General features: G+C 33.1%; 1 protein-coding gene across 2 annotated transcripts in view; it reads right to left on the reverse strand.

The window, feature by feature from the left end:
• LOC148603645 (putative N-acetylgalactosaminyltransferase 9) overlaps positions 1-25,044 on the reverse strand; it is a 33,093-nt gene extending 8,049 nt beyond the window's left edge. The window contains exons 1-10 of one of the 2 annotated variants that reach the window (XM_088551485.1): positions 24,655-25,044; positions 20,053-20,219; positions 19,124-19,301; positions 16,094-16,294; positions 13,652-13,769; positions 11,090-11,177; positions 10,640-10,737; positions 5,048-5,182; positions 2,194-2,301; positions 960-1,088 (exon numbers count right to left, since the gene is read on the reverse strand). In XM_088551485.1, the coding sequence (XP_088407611.1) occupies positions 960-1,088; positions 2,194-2,301; positions 5,048-5,182; positions 10,640-10,737; positions 11,090-11,177; positions 13,652-13,769; positions 16,094-16,294; positions 19,124-19,301; positions 20,053-20,219; positions 24,655-24,986 (1,554 nt within the window). In that variant the 5' untranslated portion in view covers positions 24,987-25,044. Of the gene's footprint in view, positions 1-959; positions 1,089-2,193; positions 2,302-5,047; positions 5,183-10,639; positions 10,738-11,089; positions 11,178-13,651; positions 13,770-16,093; positions 16,295-17,511; positions 17,716-19,123; positions 19,302-20,052; positions 20,220-24,654 lie in introns of both variants that reach the window. The other variant, XM_088551484.1, reaches the window with a different exon arrangement.
• Positions 25,045-25,073: the final 29 nt, after the last annotated feature.

Here is a 25,073-nt window from a genome sequence, read left to right on the forward strand (position 1 = left end):
GTGTGTGTAATAATTCTAACTGAATATTGATAGTTTTTAAAGTGATAAAAAGCATCTGCAATAATTTCCAGTGTAAAGTATGATTCTCGTCCTTCCACACATAACATATTTACTGTGAAAGTCCTTTAATTCGCGGATACCAATTTTCGTGAATTAGGGCAGAAAGACAAGTTCATGGATTTCTGAATTCGTGGTTTTGAGGGTTTCAGTATACGCATCAATGGGGTTCACCATTTCGTTGGGAACCAAGTCTTGTGGTTTGGCCAACCCACAAAAACCACAAAAATTAGTATCCCACTAACAATAATAGTTTAACAGTATACTTTTGGATTGTGGCACGACAGCCTACCTGAGTTGTAGTTACAACAAAGATATAAGTAGTATCTTTGTATGAATCAGGCAAAATTTTGATGGACTAAAAAATAGGCTACATATTTTTATTTTTGATTTAAAGTTGTTTTTTTTTTGGGTCCATATGATGAAATGTATAATTATTCATTCCAATCTGTCTGGTCTTCAGAGATAATTCACATTGAAAATTCATAGTTTCTGTTGCCTTTCAGTGTACAGAGTTATCTCCCTTAATTTCAAATTATACAATTTACATTGCCTACGACCAAGGGTTACATGATACAGCACATGTTAATTTCTGTTTACTTCAACATTTTAAACAACATATCAATAGAGAAAAAATATAGGCTTTCCAACCATGTATTACATTTTCCATGATTCTTAGCTGGAGTGCTAATTAAGTAACTAGTTAATATACTGTTTGATCCTCAGTGGTAAAGATTTATTTCTGTGAGGAAATCATGCTCTCTCAATACTGTTTCAATAAAAACATATCAAGAATTTCTTAGCCATGATTTTTTTTCAAGGTGATTAATCTTTCCAAAATTTTTCACAATTTTAGAAATAATCAAAGGAATTTTTCCTTGGTTAAATATGTCTGTTGTTACCTTATCATGGGTCCATTTCTGATTTTCCCTGCCAGAACACTGTTCTAATGGAACCTTTGTTCCACCAGTACGACCGGACATACATCCTTCTTCTCTACGTAACTCATTGTCTATGCTTAAGGAAAAAACCTACAGCATAAAAGAAAACTTATTTATACATTATACCAATTAATAAGAAGTCACTGTAAAACTTAGTACATTTTTGTACAATGTTATTTTAATACTCTAATATGACGTCTTCATATCGTCAAACAGTATATGTCGGTACAACCCCAACTTTAGCACCTGCACACTGTCTCTGTTCTTTCACTGTTACTTCGAGACAAAGCACTCATTTAAAAACACTTACGCGATGATTTAACAGCTGAGAGGTTATCTAATTGAAATCAATTATATAAATATACACATTTAACACATACGATGATATAAATATACAAATTTAATCAAACTTCCATATGGGTGAGGTTAAACGGAACAGCCGTTATTTTGGCTATCTACCAAAAATTACAGAATTTGACATATTAGAAAAGAAATAATTCCCTCCGGCTGTTGTTCAGTGTTAAATAATCGAATATAAATGCTGCACCTATGTTAAAATGAGTACAAATCCACTCCCTCCACAAATTTCTTACATTTAACTAACAGTAACATGGAATACATTAAATCATGAATTGACTGTGCTCAATAAAATGAGGCCAAAATCTGTAGAAAGTCAACAAGTATATATAGAGGTAAATAACTCTGAAAGTTACATGATTTACATATTACACTGAGCCATACATGTAAGTCAGCCCTAAGCAATAGAAAAAAAGAAACTGAACCATGAGTAATTGAGCAAGGAGATACTTTTTCACAAATAATGAGTGTTATAATGAGAATGGATGTGATGAAAATGTGAAAGGGACAACACCCCTACCGGGATGAAAATGTCACCTCAAGGCCACCTATGGATCTTCAATGAGCGATGAGGAAACCCTCACATCACAGGGCAGGCTGCAGTTGGCCCCAAAACAGCATTATAAACAGGTACAGCAAAATAATTGCATTAGAGACTGCAGCAACATAAAAGCACTCTTAAAGTGACAATGAAACCAAACAAGATATACAAAGCCGTCAAAGGCCAGGTGCAAAAAATGCAAGGGAGGGGGAAGGGGTACTTTGATGTGATCACAACCCTCCCCTTTTTTATAAATCTGGCCACTATTGATTAACCAAGGAAAGGTGAGTGACCTACCTCATTAGCACTTGCACCATTCTGACATGAGAACAGTCCGATATCAAATGTACTCTTCTCATCCTTCTGTAAAGTATCTAGACACAGGTTGGTTGTTGGGTTCCTCACCTGTAAGAATTAAAATGGGTCAAAGACAGAAATAGCCAAATTTCTATAAATAGGAAGTAAATGTCTGACAGCCCTAAAATTGTATCCAATATATCAAAGCGTAATCAAGGAAACCAAGGTTGTAGCAGTAATCAAAAGAATGTAATCAAGGGACAAAGACCAGACATGGAAAACAGACATACACAACAAAGAACATAAAGTAACTAAAATCATACATACAAAGTAACAAAAGCAAATGAGTAACTCGGACTCCACTAAAAATTGGGAGCATGGACCAGGTGCACCGGTAGGGTAAGCGTCCTCTGCTTTTATAGAAACACTCACCAAGTTGCTCATAAAAAGTAAAGTCAAGTAGGCAAACGAGGAAAGGAAAACCATGACCCTCTGAATAAATCAGTTTTCATGGTGCAGATGGATACACCATAACAATCCACGAGTTCATGATGGCGACCATAAAGCTTCTGTAGTGATGACTTCAATCTTGTAGCAACATAACCCTGTTCCAGAAGCCTATTTGTTAGAGTTCTAGTGCAATACAAAAAGTCTGCATAGTTTCGGCAAGCTCTGGCATAACATAAGAGTGATATGAACACTCCATACGCAGGTGCCAAAGGGATGTTGCCACAGATGAAAGGAAAGTTGACAATTCTGAATGAAAAGTCATCACGTTTGTCGTAAAGTTTGGTCAATAGATTTCCTTTACCATCAATTTCTAAGTGTAGGTCAAGATATGAGGCTGACTTCAGAGTGTCTGTAGTATCCTTTATCTCAAGTTCTTTGGGTAGATGCGATGTATCACTGATAAGGCTGAAATCAGTACCAGCAGTTGCTGAGAAAAGTGTTACAAAAATAATTTCCCCACCTGCAGAATTAACTGTTCTTTTAAATAAGAAAAAGGACACATATGTATTAACTGATAACATCATCTTTACTCTTTAAGTTTCAGCATTTTATTTTTAACCTATTCCTTCATAATGATGCCTTTTGGCACCCCTATTTTTAAAACATCCCTCTATTTCCATGGCTTGTAGAGGGCTAAATCCACGAATTTTTCTGCACTATTTTGGCTTAATTGACTTGAGAGGCATTCAACAACAAAAAAGGGAAGTTGTGTACCAAAAAGAAATCCAGCAGGAAGGTCCCTGAGGGAAAAATCTAGAACATTTTGAGTTTTTGGCTGGAATTATTTGTGTAAAAAATGACACATCAGCCAAATCCCATGACAGAAAGGGTTAAGAGGTACAGAATAAACATGTAAATGTAAGGGACCCAAATCATTAATTTCAGTAATCATTTTTGGATTTCTCTCACACTTAAGGCCATTGTTTTCCTCATATTAACAGTAAATTCCAATCTCTGACATATTTAAAACTTTACACCTTTGCCACACTCAGAGTTCAACCATATCCTTTAAATCCTACAAATTAGTAGTGTACACTGTAAACACACCAACTGTAACATACCTGTAAACCTAGTAATTGTGGGAGATCACCTGCAATCCATCACAAAACTGCAGGAGATTTTGCATGAAGACATTTATCGACATATTTTGTTTTGTTATAAATGTTATAAATTAAATAAAACAGATGCTTTTAATATTTTTTTTCAAAACCACAAATACATGATGTATACAAATAAATCAACAAAATGAAATATACATGTATTCACAGAAGTGATGTTTGGTATGGCATAAAATAGATTTTGCTCTGTTCCAATGTTCATCACTGGCATGTCAATTAAACTGGTTTTGATGGACCTGCTTCCATCTTTAGTAATGAGAACAAGAGTAGCAAAGAACTTTTTGGCACCCCTACCGTTGCTTTCATCACATAAAATACTGAAAGGTTTCTGTTTACAGTTTTCAATCACTGTACATTTGTAGCCTCAAGACTTGGTACGATAACCTGCTTTATCCTTTGGGTGCATTTAGTCCTTTTACATCAAAATTTCTCTGCAATGTTATTGTCAGGGAATGTTTTTTTACTCAGAAAGTCAGTGAAATAATAAGCCACACGGAATGTCAAGTTGTGTTCGGCCACTAAGTTCATCAAATCTTGACATAACTATCCATTCGAAATATTTGTCAATATGAACGAAAATAATTCTAGAGAGACTCTTACGTTGATCAGCTGTTCCAAGCGCTTTGGTGATCCACCCGGTTGTTGACATAAACAAAAATGGCGGACAAAAATTTAGAAATTTTTGATAAATTCAATTATGGGAGGATTTTATGGAATATTCTTAGAACCAGGAGATTGATGCCTCCCGCACAGGAGACTTCTGCAAAAAAAGGGAGAATTAACACCTATGATTGTAATGAGTAGTGCTCATGCCCTGTGAATTTTTTCACATTGTGTATAGCACAGCCTATAAGCTAGGGGAGTGATACATATATATCAGGAAGCATTTATGGGTCTGTGTGGGAGATTGAGTAAAGTCATGAATTCCACTTTAAGGAAGTAGACCTAGAGTAGGCAACATAACTCTTGAAATCAGTGATATGTGTGTATCATATTCAATTTCACCAAATCATATCAAGCTTCCATTTGAAACAGAATGAAATCAATCCAAGTTACTTAGATGCTTACATGAGATTGATGTAAAATGCTGAATACAAACATCTCCAATTACTTTTAAGAGTTGTGTCCCTAAGCCTTGGTCACCCTCCTTAAAGTCAGCAAAAATCATGTCTTTTAATGAGTTCAGTACAGATGGGTTTAAAATGTACTATACTAGTTTTACATACCATTCCCCAAGCATAGACATTTTCATCTGGAACAAACTTCTCAGGATAGACATTTTCTAAATACCAACGGAAACTTTTACATTGTAATCTTTCCCTGAGAGCTTTCCTTTCTGAAAGATCACCACAATCTTGACCCTATAAAAACATTAAAAAAATTTCAAGTGATAAGAAATGCTAGTTTTGGGACAAACACACACATAAAAGGGGAAGAAATTTGAATTTTTTATCTGATACGTGTTTTTTCCTTCAAACTCCATTGTAGTTAAATTCATAATTTACTGGTAATAACTCCTTATTTTCATAACTTATTTTTTTTTAAATGTATTCCAACAAATCACCATGTTTACAGCGGTGGTGCAAAATTTGTGCAAGTTGCACTTTGCCTCCCCCCCCCCAAAGAAAAAACTGTAGCTATTACAAACCAGATTCTATGAGGTCAGCTTGCTTTTTCATTTCATTGCAATATCTCACATGGTTTTAAAGATTTTGTGTCTTTAAGGGTCAGTTTTCTATTCTTTTCCCCATTTTAAAGAAAGGTCTTTGTATAGAGATTTTATTTTTATTTTAAATAAAGGATGTCATTTTACAGTCTGAAGTCAGAAGTATAACCATTAGAATATCACTTTTAATCAACATTTGTAAATGATACATGTATGTAAAGGTCTCTATCAGAGGCTGGTTCTGTACAAATTGCTTACTTTCAACAGTAAAGCTTATTAATTGCAACCTGGGGCAGCTTGATTCAACCACAGAGGTTAAACCCTAAACAATTTGAGCAAACATAAACACAGCAAGTATGCTTTGAACAACAACAGCAATATCACTAAATCATTGTAAATATTTTGAAGTCATTAAAAAGGTGCTTGCTGTACGATGCCAGTGAGTATGGGTTGAAGGTAAAGTATAGCCTATAACTAAACAGCTATGTTTTATTGACCTTTTACCCATTATTTTGCTCACATCATATGCTCTATTGCTTCTAAGTATTTCTTTCATATGAGCCACTGTGAAAGGTAATTTTAGAATAGAATATCTTATACAATAAAGTACACTACAGCTAACGACTATTTTGACGATTCCATCTTCCCATGGTGGGCGTGGGCAATGATGGACAATTTGTGTCCACCCTTGGACACGTTCCCGCCGGCCCATGGTGGACACGTGGTCTGCCCACGCATTCTGGTGGTCACTTTTAAATCTTGTTTCGTTTTAACTGGAATCGGAGTTAAAACTCATTCTTACGTAATAAATATTACGGTCCTGTTGCATTACAAGAAGCGTATCTAATTGTATGAGCTATCGGTAACAATATTTCACAGGTGTCAATAGAGCTTCTTTATAATTGACAGTCATCAATTACCTGTGGGCCAGATTAAGGTAGACAAATGGAATAAATACAGGAAATCGTGGTAACCTTTGATATGTGCCATTTGATCTCTTTAATTGACAGTTAATCAATTAACGGTAGCGGCAGGTTTTAATACAGTGCAGCGCTATCACTGTCAAAAAATAAATTGTGTTATAGAAGAAATTTTGTTTTAACGTTAATCAAGTGTTACTTGTTGGATTAGAATATATTCAGAAATACTGAATAGTTCAACATATGAATTTGAAAACAATAACTAATCTTGTAAGATGAATTCTGAGAAAAATACTTTAACGGCCATGTGATGGAAAAAGTGCATCCTCCTTTTACTTATATTTAAAATTCTTAGAGAAAATCAGCTAAGATTGGATGTGCAGTCCCTTTGAAAGATGAAACTATTTACAATTAAATCCCCTTTTACGTCACTGTATTATGTTGCTATGAATTTCTCGTGGTGGCTCAAGATACAGGTGCTCCATCTCGGATCTTTGATTGACAGGTAATCAATTAAATAAAATGTCAAGGGTGTGGTCCTAAATAAAGATGCAGTAACGTTGATTGACAGGTAATAAATAATAGGAATATTGAGGGTATGGTTTAAAGTATTGTGAACTGAAATTGGACAGTTAACCGGCGCTTATTAGCAAACGACACTTACATGTACCTTTGAAGACGTATTCATGTAGGTGATTTAATCATGATTAGACCTTCGTGCACGTGTGTACTAAGACTGAGGAGTAAAAAATTGCTTTTTTTGTCAACAACCGTAAAAAAAATAAACGAGATATACGATGAGTGCAACCTTCATGAAATTCAAAAATAAAATCGAAACGACTGTGGCCTGTGTTACGAATTTTAAATATGCTAAAATTTGAATAATACTCTAAACTATGATAATTTAATATGTATCCATTTCAACAACTACAAGTGAAAGGCAAAATAACGCAAATATACGAAATTTTCAAACTCATTTTTTGTCCCGTTTTAGTACTGAAATATATTGGAGATTTTCAGAAAAAAAAAAAGGCCAAATAAGTCGGTACACCAGTGTAAATAAAGATACCAATGAGAATAATTTATTCTATATATAGTTAGTCGTAAAATTCATACCAGAAGGATTTAATTTTTTTTATCAGATTATATCTGGGGGATTCAAACACTATTTTATATTTTACAAGGGATTTTAAATGTCGAAATTTTGTTTTAAAAATAAAACTTTGGATGTCCCTAATACGCTTCTGTTATCATAAAACATTCAATTAGTTTTTTTTTATTCTTTAATCTAAATATTACCAAACAATTCCTTCTCGTTAATTAGCAGTTAATCGACCACTTCCTGTATATTGGCACACGCTCGGGTATTAAGTAGTGACATTACGCGGATAATACTGATTTGACTAATTAAGTTTACGTTGTAAACACATTGATTAATTTTATTTCTAGGTGGCTATGATCTGAAAATCACAAATACTTTAAAAGATTACTACGTTTAGTAAAAAAAAAATACTTGTATTGAGCATAATTTTACAAGATCAATGAACATTCAATTATTGAAATAAATATACGATGGCCCTTGTGGCATTCACCAATTTGTATATTCATAAATTAACCATGGATATTTCGAAAATTAAAGTTATAATGTTTCTGGAATAAAGTTTCAGAAGATTCTGAAAAAATTACGGGATTTCAAAATAAATCACTTTAAAAGAAATCCATTTTCGAAATGCATTTTGATAAATAACTTGATATGCGATGATTTTCGGGAATTACATGTAAATAAATTTTAATTAAAAAGTCTGACTCGTAAAATGAAAAGTTATGATTTAACGTCAACGGTTATGAAAAATTTAAGAGAACATTATTTTATATTTCTATATGTCTCTTAAAGTTACATGTTTTTTGAATGACGGCGTCGAATTTTAAATACTTTCATGTATTATTACTCTTCTTATTATCTATGCAAATAAGCCCCGTGCAGGTCCGGGTGTCAAAAGAGTAGGCCTGCAGCAACGCTAAGCTTGTCGTAAAAGGCGACTAAATAGTGCTCAGGAACCTAGCCTGAATATAGCTGAAATATTGCTGCTCGGGCGTTAAACCCCAACAACCAATCAATCCATGCAAATAATGCACGTTGTTCGTCGATCGATAATTGTTGCCGTGTCAACGAAATGTCAATTTACCTCATACCATGCTCAAAACACGGGGACACACCTTTTGATAAACGTGAAACACACTGATTGGTCGACCATATTACAAAGGCTTTTATCAAACTTGCATAAGAAATTGACACACTCAAAGCATTTTTACAATTATTGGTTTAAAATACTTTGTTCTTTTTTTAGAATTATTACGTAAGAAACCCGTCAGTAAATGAATAGTTCGCAAGTACTCGATTTTCTTGAAACATTTTAATTTACAATTTGTACGCTACTGTTATTTTATAATAACAGAACTAATCGTAGTCAAAATTGTTGAACTAAGTGAAGAAAAAAAAATGGAAGAAATAAGTCGTTCAATTGTCTATGGTGCGCTAAAATCTAAAAGAACTAACTGCATATTCAACTTAAGAGGGGAAATTTTCACCCATCACTATATTTGGCTGACGTGTGCTCGGATAATTCGCGGTTAAATCTGTTACAATTTGAAAACTCCTGAACTACGCGGTTCAATAATTCTGGATCGTATATTATCTTCCAACGATGCTTCACGCTTTCAAATTTTGCTGAAATGACACGATACCGATATTGGTTATTTATAGACCGTAAGTTAAAGTTGCACGTTCTTTCACTAAGAAAATACAACTGCATTAAATAGGTTGTCAGTAAAATAAGGAGTTCGCAAATACTCGATTTTCTTGAACATCGTAATTTGTAACAATCTGGTGACAGGCCAGGCGTACAATATTATTACATGATACATTTAGCAACTGGAAATGATAAAATTATGGTCTTATGAATTTCTTTAAAAATTACCGGGTATATCAACTTTGGTTTCCGATTAATCTAGGTTTACATTTCGATGGTACTAAATAACGATAGACTTAAGTACGATGTGGGCCGTTATAAATAAAATAAATAAAAAAAACTAAAAAAAAACAAAAAAAAAACCTAGAGTTTAAAGCATTTAATTCCTTAAAAACCTAATTATATTAATTTCTAAGTAAACACCTGGTAACACAAGGTAATGATCGACACATTGCTCTTTTATTTGTCAACCGTTTAACATTGTAATAAAATTGCCGATCATGAATTAAATCCAATCAACAGGTTATCACGCATCCACCGGATACCGTGGGCATGGTCCACCTGACACGGTGGGCACGTGGACGTTTGTCCAATGTGGGCATTAAGGGTGGGCAAAGTGTGAACAACATGATTTGTCCACCGTGGGCGAGTGGCATCGTCAAAATAATCGTTAGCTGTAGTGTAAGTTGCATAAAATTAGAAATAGAATATGGACTACTTAAAAATGTGTAAATAGGACAAAAACCTTACTAAAAGGTGCATTTACACCTGTTGAAGACCTTTCAGTGATCTCTGAAGTATATTTCGTACTTAGGTTATACATGCATTTGTTGTATTTCACCATATCCTTTCTTTTTTCTGCTTGCAATTTTATGATTCAGACAAAGATATCTGGTTAACAGGAAGTTGAAAGGTTTAGAGTAGAGTCGCACACATAGTACAAACCATTACCTGTTTACCAAATATCATATCAAATACAATGAACATGTCCTAACTGGCGAAGATATTTTTCGTCGAAACTTTTCGACCGAATAGCCCTGGGGGCTAGCGCTACCAAAAAATTAATAGTTCCAACTAAAATCAACTATCCCACAATGAAAAAGTTAAAATTTTATAAAACCATTTCATTTTATTCCTCATAATCATAATCAGAAAGAGTGTAACAGTGACCACATCAGTTAGAAAGTGTTGTTTACAAGTTTCTTCATACTTTCATGTTCAAGTTGATTGAATTTGATGTTTGTTATCTCTAAGTTATCATTTGGCAGCTTTCAATGCTATAAAGCTAAAAATGTTAGATACCCTATCGGGTTAGCTTAAGCTATGAAAAATATTCTACTAGCCTGACTCTGATTTTAGTAGACTCAGGTATCAAGCTAGTGGCTAATGGCACAAACTGCATGTACCTCATTAGAAAAGCAGTGAAACTTCATGCCATAAATTCAATAAAGAAATGGCAAATAACAATTAGTTGAAAATTACCAAAAGTTCTCTTCTGTGTGAATAAAACAACCTTTTGTATTCATCCATCCAAACCTCTGCTAATCTCATAGAATTTATACCATGAGTATCCTTGTTCCCTATTTGATAAAAAAAAATCAAATTAGAGAAGTTAACATTTGTAAAAGATTGTCTAATTCAAATGTATGTCTTATTTTTTTCTGATTCTTATGTTCTACAATCACATCTAATGACTGTAAAAACATGTTTCGTCAGATGAGATTTATGTTCTTGGATATTAGTTGAAATTCTTAGTGATATCAATGAAATCCAAGGAAATTCTGTGAAGAAAATAAATTGCATGTATATAAACTAATACTCCCTAAAGGCTAAGATTTATCATGTTTTTATATATTGATTTTTTTACATTCATGCAATGTTGGAAATGTAGATTACATTATAGTTTGTAATAAGATTTCTACATGTGATTACCTGGGAATGTATATGGATGACTGGCCCTGAATATATGGCCAACTCTTGAACAGGGTATAAACTCTAGCTTCCCACCACACATCCAAACCTGAAACAAAATATTATCAACTTATAGAAAACAAGATTCATTAAATCTGTAGTCTTCATTTGAACTTGAAAACAAGGGAGAGTGTTCATGGGAGACGAATATCCATTATCTTAACATCTTTGAAGTTAAGGATGTTTGCTGGTAATGTTCAGCCATTTTTGTGAAGTTAAGGATGTTTGCCAGTAATGTTCAGCCATTTTTGTGAAGTTAAGGATGTTTGCCAGTAATGTTCAGCCATTTTTTGTCAGATTTTCAGACTCCTCTGATTTTGATCCATTTCATAGCAAAAATATTTTTTGCCCCATGACCCCCACTTTTCTTTTCATAGTTTCCTTAAATACATCTTAAAATTATATTTGGGAAGTTTTTATGAAATCCTTGATATTTCGTCCTTGTTTTTAATAGATAAAACCTACTAATTAAGACAAAACCTATGCATAATCTAGAAAAATCCTTTTCACGCCCAAATTTTAAAGGCCTATATCTAATAAACGAGTGCACTGACCCATCTATTTCTGCTTCTTACTTTTATTTAGCACCAAAGTAATTATCATAAACCCATTGAATCAATACATTAAACAGTTTGAGAAACTTCATTAAATTTTCTTCAGGTAGACTTTGAAAGAGTAATCAAGGGGACCAAGGTTATAGCGGTAATCAAAAGAATGTAATCCAGGGACAAAGACAAGACATGGAAAACAGACATTCACAACAAAGAACACAAAGCAACTAAAACCACACATACAAAGTAACAAAAGTAAATGAGCAACTCGGACTCCACTAAAAACTGGGAGCATGGACCAGGTACACCGGTAGGGTAAGCATCCTCTGCTTTTCTAGAAACACCCGCCGAGTTGCTCATAAAAAGTCAAGTCCAGGGTAGACAAACGAGGACAGGAAAACTATGACCCGCTGAATAAGTTTTCATGGTGCTGATGGATACACCATAACGATCCACGAGTTCATGATGATGACCATAAAACTTCTGTAGTGATGACTTCAATCTTGTAGCAACATAACCCTGTTCCAGAAAACTATTTGTTAAGAGTTCTAGCGCAATACAAAAAGTCTGCGTAGTTTCGGCAAGCTCTGGCATACATATGAGTTGTGATATGAACACTCCATTCACAGGAGCCGAAGGGATGTTGCCACAGATGAAAGGAAAGTTAACAATTCTGAATGAAAAGTCATCACGTATGTCGTAAAGTTTGGTCAATAGTTTTCCTTTACCATCAATTTCTAAGTGTAGGTCAAGATATGAGGCTTTGACTTAGAGACAAAATTTTGCCCTTATTGGACCAACTCCTTTATATGCCTGAATACTAAAACGAAGTATTAGACATATACTTGTGTGCCTTCTAGGTAAATTCTTCCATTTAGTTATATCTCTATAAAGAATATTAAGATTTCAAGAAGGACAACGCCCTTGCTTCATTTCGACTTTAACTTTTAGTATAATTAAGACTTGAACAAAGGTGTGCAAAAATTGAATCACTGCCTGCAGCTGTTTCAAATATTGAAATACCAATTAATTTGATTGAATCAAGTATATTATATCTTAATTATCAATTTTTACAACATCACAAAGTCAATTTGTTTGTCTTATCAGAATCAATTAAAACAACATTTGGATTAATATCACTTGATAAAGGTACAATCACAAAGAAAAGAAGTTAATATAAGCTGTTTAGGTTGGGAGTGTTTAATAAAGTTTGTTTCTGTCATGTTTTGTGATTTAGAAAAGCATGAAATTCCATTAAGCTCTTGGAGCTATGGTAGGTTCACTGATACCTTGAAACTTGCAAGCTTCAGCCTACAACCATGTCAGATCTTATGGCTTTAAGTTAAGTGCTCTACTGAGCTACATGAACCACCTCCCAGTTTCTGTTATCTATGGTAAATACTAAAATGACCTAATAATCATCAACTTATAGCTTAATGTTTATTGTCAAAATTGAAAATAATTAATGACTCCCATATCTTCAGAATTTTAAATGGCAAATAATTTTGTATGTTTCTGTAAATACATGTATGAATATTTGTATCAAAAGAGTAGAAATCACACTTCCAAAAGATTAAACATCCATGGACAATTCACCAAGGAAGGAATGAATTTATATTAAAACAAGCACCACACATCCTATTTAAAATAAGAGGTAAGCTCAGGTGATCCAGAAGTGTAAACTATTTGCAGAAAAATACCCTCTGTACTGCCCTTTAAAAGTAATATAAACCAATTTTTGTTTACCTAAATTCTGTCTAATGAAAGAGGAAATATCTTTAAGAGATAGTGGCCTTTTGTCATATTGGGTAGTCCATATTAGTGAAAAAAAAAATCTTCAACATGAACATCAACCCAAGTCCAGACAGACAGACAGACAGATGGACATAACAGATACCCTGGCAAAAACTCTATTTGCCCCCAAGTTCATAGGTGGGTCATTATATACATGTATATCTTATATTATAGTTACCCTGAATGAAATCTCTAAATTTTCTCCACCCCACACATCCATTCCTGGATCATATGCTCCGATCTCGAAGAAATACTTTCTGTCAGCTGCAAATAATCCACCTGCCATGGTTGGTGATCTAGATAAATTCACATTGAAAATTTACATAATGATATATCTAAAGTTTCAGTACCTTTACCAACAAAAAGCACAATTTAAAAATGATAAGAAAATTACTATTATAACTGCACTTTTTTATAAACATGCTGCAATGTAACACATACCTTTTTTCATCTGATTTGCAAACATTGTACCATTATATGTTTTTTTAATATTGTAATAGTGTAGCATTTGAATTTTCAAGTATCTCTGTAAATTCACTATAAAACTGTTTGTTTCTAATCTTGTTATGCTAATTACAAGTATTTAGAAATTTGTTCACATGTCAGCCCTAATTAAGTAGTTATTCCTTCATAAACATTCAACTCTGTAAGACTCACAAGATTTGTTCACATTATGAGTTCTTTAAAACTAACTGACCAATTGATCCGACTCAATTCTATCTGATTAAACAACTTGACAAGTTCATTGTCTGTGGTATAACAAGAACAGTGAGTAGATTACTGTTTTAAAATGTAGTTCTACTTTGACATGATGTACCAACAAAATGAAGTTGCACAGGTCATCATCCCAGTCAGAACACCTCAGCCTTTTTCTTTGACACAATGTACCAACAAAATGAAGTTGCACAGGTTGTCGTGCCAATCGGAACACCTCAACCTTTCTAGTTACACAAAAGAACAAGCGCTCACCTGTTTGAATTTTGCCTATCAAGGGCAATGAATTAAACAAGAAGTTGTCCAACAATTTTGACTCAAGAAAACTTTGATAGGACTTATCATAAGGATCTTTCAGGAAATGAAAGTCTAAATCTATCATAGTTTTCAAGACATTGGCTGAAAACTGTAAAAAAAGAAGAACCTGTCATTTTCCCCTGTCAAGGGCAATAACTCTTATCAGAAGGCATCTGACAAATTTTATGCCTGAAGACTTTTGAAGTCTTAAAAATAAGGATCACTTCAGCACTTTGGAGATATATGCGAAAAACTACTGTCTGACCCCTATGTTCTATTTTAGTAATGGTGGCCATGTTTATTGACGGATCAAAAATCCCCACCTGAGTTCTATACAGGATATCCCAAGGAACATTCATACCACGTTTGGTTCCAATTTGGTCAAGTTGTGTCAGAGGAGAAGATTTTTGAAAGAAATAACATAAAAAATAGCAAAAAACGTTGAAAAAGGGCAATAACTCCAACATGGCTTAGTAGATAAAATGAAAATTTGACAGCAGATAGATCTCATCATGCTGAACATTTTTATCCCATGTCAGAATTTGGCTAAACCTAACCCTTTTGGAGATATATGCAAAAAACTACTGTCTGTCCCCTATGTTCTATTTTTAGTAATGCCTGCCATGTTTTCGACGGATCAAAAATCCCCACATCAGTTCCATGCAGGATACCCCAAGGAACATTCATACCAAGTTTGATTCCAATTGGTCAAGCAGTTTCAGAGGAGACGAATTTTGAAAAATTGTTGACAACAATGGACGACGACGACAGACGACTACAGATGCCAAGTGATGGCAATAGCTCACCTGGCCATTGGCCAGGTGAGCTAAAAAAGGTTAATTTTTAGTGTAGCTGAAATGGCTGAGTAGTTACGATTGCTGGTCGTTCGAGGGACACTGCATTCCCTACCCAAAATTACTTACAATGTACGGCTCATCTATATAAAGTCACATGCAAAATTTGAAATCAAGACACACTGACTGAATGACAAACCAACACCCTTGAACAGGGTGATTCCACCAGTCATTGAGTGGAGGCTAATAATTAATGGCTTTCAATGCCCTTTATGCACATCAACATATGATATCCAATCCTTATAAACAATATCATCATAATCCATTGACCATTTTAGATGGAAATGCACTAACAATGTACACAGATGGAAATTTTGATGGACAGACAAACAAACTGAAAGACTGACTCTGTTTGCTTGGTTATACTCATACTTAAAGAATTCAAGTACAGTTTAAAACTACCAACCAACTTTTGTTGCTTGACCTTTTTGAACTTAGCAATGAGATGCAGTTTGAATAAAGTAGTTAAACTGATCCTGCTCAAATGAAAAACAAAGCTGTTACGCTCAATACACAAATAATCTGTGGTTACATTATTTTCCTTGCTGCATTAAAAAAAACACCATAATTAAGGATACATATTAGAGTAAACATTTTTTTCTTAACACCATGCCCTTCATGCACAAGAGTTAGTGTACAAAAATGAATTTTTATCCTGCCATCACTTGTCCCATATAAGATATAATGGAACAGCCAACAATTCTACCCTTATCCCCTACATGCTACAATGGAATATCCCATACTACAAAATTTACCCTACAGGATCTGTGTATTGCCTTGACTTCTTATCTCTGTCAGGTACATTGCGCCAGGTAAAATGTAAGCTCCAGGAAAACCCCCCAACCTGATAACCACCATTACGAGAATATTCTAAAGTTTCTGCCATAACCGCATCTACAATAGGACACACAACGTTTCGTCGGTCCTCCTTTATCCGAGCTAGAATAGGCTCAAGCCTGTTGAATGGTAGGGAAGCATAAGAAAAGGAGGAAAGAGTTATAAAAAACATGCATGCAATAAATAACTTGATTCTAATAATCATAAAAATTACAGCAACCACTATTTAAGAAAAGTGAGAAAAAAGGTAATAACTACAGTAAAGATGCATAAAAACAAGAGGAAGGTTAGAGCCACATCTGCCAGTTGGGCCAGAGCATGTTAGACCGTGCATGTTGGTCTTTTATGACTTAACAAAGCAAAAATCTACAGCAACAACTATAATTCATTAATTCCAGTCAGCCAGTCAGTCCATATGGATTCATGATATTACGTAGACAGGTAAATCTGGTTGGGAATAAATGATGATATGATATAAATTCTACCTACATGTATATACATTATACATGTACATGTATACTTTAAGTAGAATGGATCTCTGACCTTTAACTTTTTTGGCAAATTTATCATAAGCTACATTTTTGTATGTTTTTTTCATTGATTTTGGACAAAATTCAACCATTTGGCTAATAATCCTCATCACTTTAAGTTAAAAAAATATGGTATGTGTGATAAACTTTTCACAATTAAATATTACATGTACATCTAAAACCTTATGTGTTTACCAAGATACATACATGTACCTTATTTACACGCAATGCTACATGTAGTTTTCATAGGCCATCAAAAAGAGTAGTGGTTATAATACATGTACATGTAGTACCAAACATTTGGGAGCATTCTGTTGTCAAAAAAACAATTTCAAGCCAATCTGGACAACTAGATACATTGTTGTCTACTGAGAACCCTGTACAAGTAATTCCTGTTGTCATGTACATTTAGATATACCCTGACCGAGTACAAGGTAGAATGTACAATGTAGCTACTGTATATTGGATTAATTTATGGTTTAATGATTTCAAACTGAAGTTGACTGATACACATATTTACAATACTGCAATACACAAGATCCTGTAAAGGGTAAATAAATAGTAACATTTTAGTTAAAGGTACCTATTCCCAGTTCATAATAAAAAAAAAACACACAAAAAAAAAACACTGGAATGATATGAGTTCAGCTCAATATCTGCAAGCATTAAGAAATTTAAGTTAGTAATAATGGAACATTGTAACAAAATGTCTGAATGATACCATGACAGGTAAATATAATACCATCACCTACAAAACCATGCCAGCAAAATAGCTCTTTACTCGATCATTGATGTGATCAAGTTACCTAATGGGATCAGTCGAGGATTTTCGTCTGTCTCGCTCGCGTTTTGGGATGGGACGCCATGAGAAATGTAAACTCCACCAAAAGCCACCTACACTGCTGCTTCCCGTGCCACCATATTGCAAGGACATTTTGTCAATATTATCGATTTGAGGACATAAAATTGCTGTTCGATCTTCTTTAATTCTGGCAAGAAGTGGCTCTAACCTAAAGGAAGATATTGTAAACATGGAAACTTTTGTTTTTAGGTCATTTTTAGCTACTTCACCCTCAAGTAGCAAATGGGTATCCACTAAAATAACCCAAACCCAAAAATTTCACTTTTTGATTTGTATAAGACATTATACAATCTGACTGTGATATTCACACCAACATGAAAAGTTTAACACAGCAAATTCCAAAAAAATCACCCCTAATTATTTCCATGTTAGCAGTTAGTGTATAAATTAAATTTCAAATTCATTTATAATACATGTAGATCTATTCATAAGACAGAAACATTATTTTACATTATTTTTTCTATGTTTTTATTAGTAAACTAGATACAATATTCTACAGATTTTTTAATTCATTACCCTTTCCCAAAACTCAACCAAGTTTGATCCAAAATCTACAATTTCCAAAACAATTCAGTGGATTACTATAAACTTTCATAACCAAAAGAATTGAAATTGTTTATTTTCACTGACACTTTCCTCATATCAGTTCAACTGAAATGAACCTGAAAAAGAACATATAGGCTAGCTTTATAATAACTGATCATCAATTATTGCTTTAAAGTGTCCTATGACAGATCTTTCTTTCATGCATTTCAGGAAAATAAAGTTTGACCAATCAAACAGACCCTGCTTTGTAACAGTCACACAGACCCACATTTTTATTGTGCTAGCTCACAGAAACAACACCTTACATGAAGACATGTCATCCCACTCAAACATGAAGACATGTCATCCCACTCTTTATTCTGATTGCAGCCAACCAGTCTTAACTCTAGCTTCTTTATTGTACATGTTTTGTTTCAGGGAGAAGAAATGAAGAAATGACTACCAATTTTCAAATCTTTAGTGTGACTCCTAACAGGTTGAACTCACAAAGTGAGCAGGCTACCATACTGGCACAAGACTACCAAGAAAGTTTTGGCAAGCTACATGTACATGGGTATAAAATATCCTTTCCATGGTATATAATAATCATCTTTTTACTCTAAATCTTTGCTGATATTGTTCACACCTTACAAAAACAAAGATAAATTTCTGCTGAGTTTTGGGAAAGAGCTACAGAACAAATGAATTAAACAAACATTTAATTACCATAGTTTGTAGTCTTTTTCTTAAAAAAAGTCTAGAAATTACATGTAAGTTTGTCAAACAATAAAGGTAGTAAATCTCTACTCATATGAATATAAATGTACTGTATTGGCAAGTATTAATCATTATTGATATCTACCCAGACCTTTTAAGGAAACAGGTTATTATTCACAAAGAGCAATAATAAAAGAAATCATATACACATACAAAATTCCATAATGATGTATAAAAATATAGAATTATAAATCAAAATTGAAAAGAAATAAATGAGTAGCACCGCAAACATCAACACAGCAATCATTACTTACCACATTTCTGTGGCTTCACAATGAGAATCTAAAAATATCAACACATCGCCAGTCGCTGCTTTGGCCCCTGCTAATCGAGCTCTTATCAATCCACTTCTTTCTTTTGTATGTACAATTTTTACAACTCCATCAGGCCATGTTTTAGCTACATACTCTTTCAATTTGTCTCCAAGCTCAGCTGTATGTTTAAAATGAATAGAGTAGAAGAAATATGAAATGCTAAATACAACAAAATAAAGCTAAATCACATACAATTTATTTAACTAAAAATTCACTTTTTTAAAGAAATAAGTTTCTAAATAACCAATATATGTACTTATCATAACAGAAATACTAATGCATATTAGCAATACTAATGTACTGAATAGTACAAAACAGCCACTACTTAGATGCACTCACTGCTGGCATTAACATTTAAAACTGGGTCAACTTCATTATTTTCCCATTGTTCTTACTGCCTGATACATGTATATATCCCTGGCTACTGCAGTGAAACTAAAAATATCAATAACATCCAATGATGACTTTATGTCAAATGGATTGTGAAGTTGTTTGGTAAACAGAATAACATCTAGACAGAACTTCACCTCTTAACCTATTGGATACATTGTGGTATTTTTTTCTTGACTTCAAAACTGCCATTAAATCTGCTCTTTTTTTTCATAAATGTCATTTATGACTCATCTCTGGTGTTGTTGAAAAAAAGTATGTACATCTCTTCTTTAGGATATACTTGATTACAATGGTCATCTAAACCAATTTGGCAAATACTTGAAAGAAAAAATCATTTTTATACACATTTCTTATAATCTACATACATGTACATGAACTTAACATATCAAATTCCATGTGTAAACAAAGGGAAATAATCAAACTTGACACATTTCTATCTTGTTCTCTGACACAAACTTGTCAGCTCATAAACTTACGCCTGTCACTAAAATCATCCAATAAAATTACTTCGTGTAGATATTCCGGAGGAGAACGGTTAACCACGCTATGAGCTGTCCGTAACAATGGTGACCATGCCTCATTATGAAAGATAATAACAACACTAGCTTTTGGTAGATCTTTTGGGTATGTAATTTTTGAACATCTGGAAATAAAACAGATACATGTATTATCCACCAGTCAGATTTTAATATACATGTATGTGAATAAGTCTTGGGAAATATCTGTTATCAAACTAAGTACACTCAATTATTAGCGAAATTTCCCTCTGCTGGTCAATCTAATTTAAAGTAAATTGACTGGTCACCATTTACAGTCATCATAATCTTTATTTCCTCTTTACAGAGATTTACATTCAGTAAACATGGTACATGTATATAAGTATACAACATATACATTCAAAACATTATGATCATACACAAAAACAAAAACAAACAAAAATAAATTCATTTTGAAAAGATGAATCAGTGACAAGTTTCAACTCACATAATAATTTATGTACATGTACCATACATGCAAATGTCCATGGTGACTGTAAGGTTATGGATGGAATAGCCGTGAGAGTATATATGTAATGTTCATGGTAAATATACTGTTCATGAAGACCTTTTGAAGATTGAAATAGAGACAAGTGAGATTTCAGGAAAACTCATAATGCTAAACATGACAAGTTTATATATACATGTATATATAAATGAATACCGATGAAGACCACAAGTCATTTATAATAAGATATGAATACTGTCCATGAAGACCAACAGAACAGCTCTTATGGCCTTCCTAAAAAATTTTAGCACAGTGCCCATAGTGCATTCTAACTAAAATTAATTACTGATAGCACAGTGCTAAGAAATCAGTGCTGCAATGGCCTGGAGAGAATACTGATATATGAAAAACTCTATTCTACATGTACTTTCTGTTCTGATGACCTTCCTTATCACCAATCAGATTTAAGCTTTCATGATTGTGGAAACATTATTTTAAGGAACCCCACAGAAAGTTCAATGAAGATTATAGAATGGAATTTGTTACAAGAAAGGTATATATGCAGTGACTTAATGTAATATTAAGTACATGTACATGTAGATCTAAGTGTGCCCATATTATGAAATTTCTTTTGCTCCTGGACCATGCGAGGTTTTTAAGAGCCTGTATTTATGGATATGCTACATGTATCACTCAAAAATCTCCTCTGGACATTTGGTGCAGAATTCTCAAAAGGCACTGCTAGGTGGAGGTACATTTCACTAAAAATCACCACTGGTCCAAAGAGGTCAGCAAAGAGTGAGATTAATAGGTATAATCAATTCAGAAATTTCAACTATTCCAGCCTAAAAATTATTACAAACATGTGTCCATCATAAAAATATAGTTAGCAGCAACATTCACATGTGCTATAACTCTTCACAGCAACATTTTACTTACCCTATGCATTTCAGTACTTTTTTTTACTATAAAAGGTATTCATTTTTGTGAAGTAATTTAATGCTTAATATTTTCCAAAACCACAAAAATACATATACAGTGCACAGTACATGTATATGCTCATTTTCAAGACACCATAAAAATTAACAATCTACAAAAATATATACAGCATCAAATACATCATCACAAGATAAACCATACAACCTTACATGTACATTTATTATCTACAAAAATACAATATACATGTACATGTATTTGAAATGGTGACTCAATTGTGATGGTTGTAAAGTTGTAAACACTCGGACTCCACTAATATGTGCTGTATCTTCTATGGAGAGTGGAGCAAATTAAATTCATGTCGACAGTAGATTACATATACAATATACATCAGTACAAACTCAAGTATTTGATGCCCAACCTACATGTATCAATAGACTATAAAGCTCTTTAAAATAAGTTTAAATACAATGTACAAGTAGTTTATAATACACAAGGAAATCAATGAAAAAGATATTTACAAATGTAAGTGTAATTATTTGTAAGAATCAGGCCATACGGGAAAAATCAGAAACATGCATGTCAAAAACCAACCGATCTAGCAATAAAGTTTCTCTTAAGGATGAATTATCTATATGAGAAGGCCACTATTTGATCTCTGCATCACTGGATTTGTTCAGAAATTTTCATAAGAATGTAAGAAAAATAAGATTTTTGACAGAGTTACATGTACATGTATCTGCACTTGAAATGTTCATTTATAGTGCATTTCGATGAAATAACAGCTTCATCTACCAACATGATATGGAAGATCTTCTCATAGTCAATATCAAAATGGGTGTTTTTTTCATACCGTGCTTCACTCTCTGCCTGATTTTTACAGAGACTGACACTTAAAATGTATTTTGTTCTAAGAAAACCTGACACAATGATTAAATCTGTCTACAGATGCTACATACATTTTGCCTTCATATTTTAAGACAAAGTGACATTGATTAAAACTACATTATAAAATATCTTCATTGTTCCTCTTGGATAAACTTCACATATGTTACCAAGGGTATCAATATCTTAAGTTACTTCAATATAATTTTTTTATGTACATGTATACAAAATGAATATAGGAAATATACATGTACAGTATACATGTCTGTAAATGTACATGTATGAAGACACAGAATCCTTAAGAAACATTCTCCATATGAATCAAAATCATGTGGAAACCTCAAACTTTCAGATACATTTTTTTTTGTCTTTAGAATAACTACGTGTAAAATAAGTGTATGTGACAAATTAACATAGAAATTAACAGAATTCTTTATTTTTGCTCATAAACTGTTGCCATGGAAACAAACATTTAGTATTTACATTAACAACCAAAAGGACAATTATGATGTTTTCAGTGCACTAGTTACCATGGAAAACATTAAGGCAGATATTACAAATTCATGCTTTAGTTTGACAACTCCATGATAATAATACAACTAGTTTTAGTAGGTAGTCACATCCTCATCTTCACATACATGTGTGCTCGGGAATGTACATGTAAAACATCTACAATTGTCTCCAAAAATAGTCACTATTTTCATTTTCAAAAACCTATTTTATGAAATTTTCAATATCAATCAGTACAAAATTGTACCCGTAGATATGCGTATACTTCCAAAAGTGGATAGAACTTTCCTTGCACAAGAGAAATGTGCTATTTTTTTCATTTTGAGAAATTTGAAGAAAAACTTGGTAACCATGGTAATTTTCAAGAAAATAGTAATTTTAACTGTTTTTTTCATCAGGGCATTTCAATTCATACTGTTAATCATTTTAATTACACAGGTTAAAACTATAATTGAAAAAGAATTCGAAAGAACATAAAAAAGTAAGAGTTTAAACTTCAAGGTCATTTAAAAGGTCATCTTCATAATCTTGTTTTTGTAAACATGCAATTTTCTTAAAACCTTGACGCTTTTTTTTTCACCACAAGATATATTTTTATTGTTTTTAAAGGTACATGTACATTGTACTTGTGTACATCCTGACTACATACTAACCTTTTTTATGGAAATGAAATATTTATTTGAAGATTAAAAGATTTGGGTACAGAAAATATCTAAAACTTCATATTTTTGCTTTTTTGCCATGCCAACCATAACCAAGGTCATTTTTCTCAAAATAGAAAAAATAACTCCTATTTTTCTCTTACATGTATAATATAGAGTAAAGTTTATATTTTGTAATATTTAGGTATTACATGTACCTGTCAACAGGTGTATTTTTTGTAGCTGCTAATTGAAATTATTTTAAAATAGCATTCTTACATCTGCAAAAATAACCATTTTTGAAGGGCACATTTGTACTTTTAGACTCTATTTGACCACAAATTTCAGCAGCAGTAAATATTAAAATCCTGACAAATACATGTACATGAACCTGTATGTGAGGTTAAAATGTAGTGTAGGTCTTAACTATTACAGAACTAAGTTATTAAGTAAATTCAGTAATAGTTTCCATGGAAACAGAACAATTGAAAACGGCATGGGATGACCTTTCCAGCAGTGCAGTTAAATTTCTTGGATAGTTACCAAGGCAGCAGGGTTACCAAAATAAAAGTGTTATTGTTTTCCACATTTTCATACCAGGATGACTTCATACAGTAAAATTAAGCAATACTGGACACGTGTTTCCCAATTTTTTTCTTATTTTTTGTCCTTACAGGAAATTGCTCTTAATATACATGTACAACAGATTAAAGACTAACATACAAATGTGTAGTGTTCAATATTAAACAAAGCAAATTTTCAAATAAAAATATAACTTTCGCTTGCTGCTGAAATAAAAATAAAAGTATTGTGCATGCGAACAAAAATTTTCATCCAACCCCCCTTTTGTGCTTAAGCCAGTTAAGGTGTTTTAATGTCCTCTCTAACTTCTTTTGGTGAGTCTCACACAGATGGTTCAATGTACAAGTATAACTGTACAAGTACGGTAAAGCTCACGGTGCCCACTGATATGGCCAATGCATACTCCTTATTAAAACTTCATTTTTAAGATTTTGAGTTATTAAAATTATGAAAGACTTGAAGGTATTGAAAGTAGAGAAAACAAAATCAGAAAACAACTCCGGACACTGAATCCCAAAACTAAAAGGGATTAGTACTTACGATGGATCTCTTACATCAGGAACGGATCGTTGTAATGAAATTTTGTCACTTGCAATAATATTAAATGCTTCTTTTTTATAAAGTTTTTCTGCAAGTGCCTTCTCCTCTCCTTCAAGAATAACTGGCCTTCCATTTTCGCCCGGTCCTGTTCTTGATTTTTCGGATTTCTTATAATCCAGATACCGCTTTTTGCGAAATGCTAGCACTTCATCGCCTTCAATGCGTAGAAATTGGTTTTTGTGAAATATTATATAAGCTGCCACTAATAAAAGAGACAAAAATGCTAAGTATTTCCATTTAAAACGGTATCTCCTTAAAGAACGTGGCAACATTTCTGTTACCGGAAAGAAACAAGTTCCATTTCTATTTACAAAAATTGTGTAATATCCGGAATGAGTTGGGACGGAAGGGCAATGTTT

This window comes from Perna viridis, chromosome 11 (genome assembly GCF_037379345.1).
Source record: "Perna viridis isolate PV_CMFRI_1.1 ecotype Kerala chromosome 11, ASM3737934v1, whole genome shotgun sequence".
In the NCBI taxonomy this organism is placed as follows: Eukaryota; Metazoa; Mollusca; class Bivalvia; order Mytilida; family Mytilidae; genus Perna; species Perna viridis.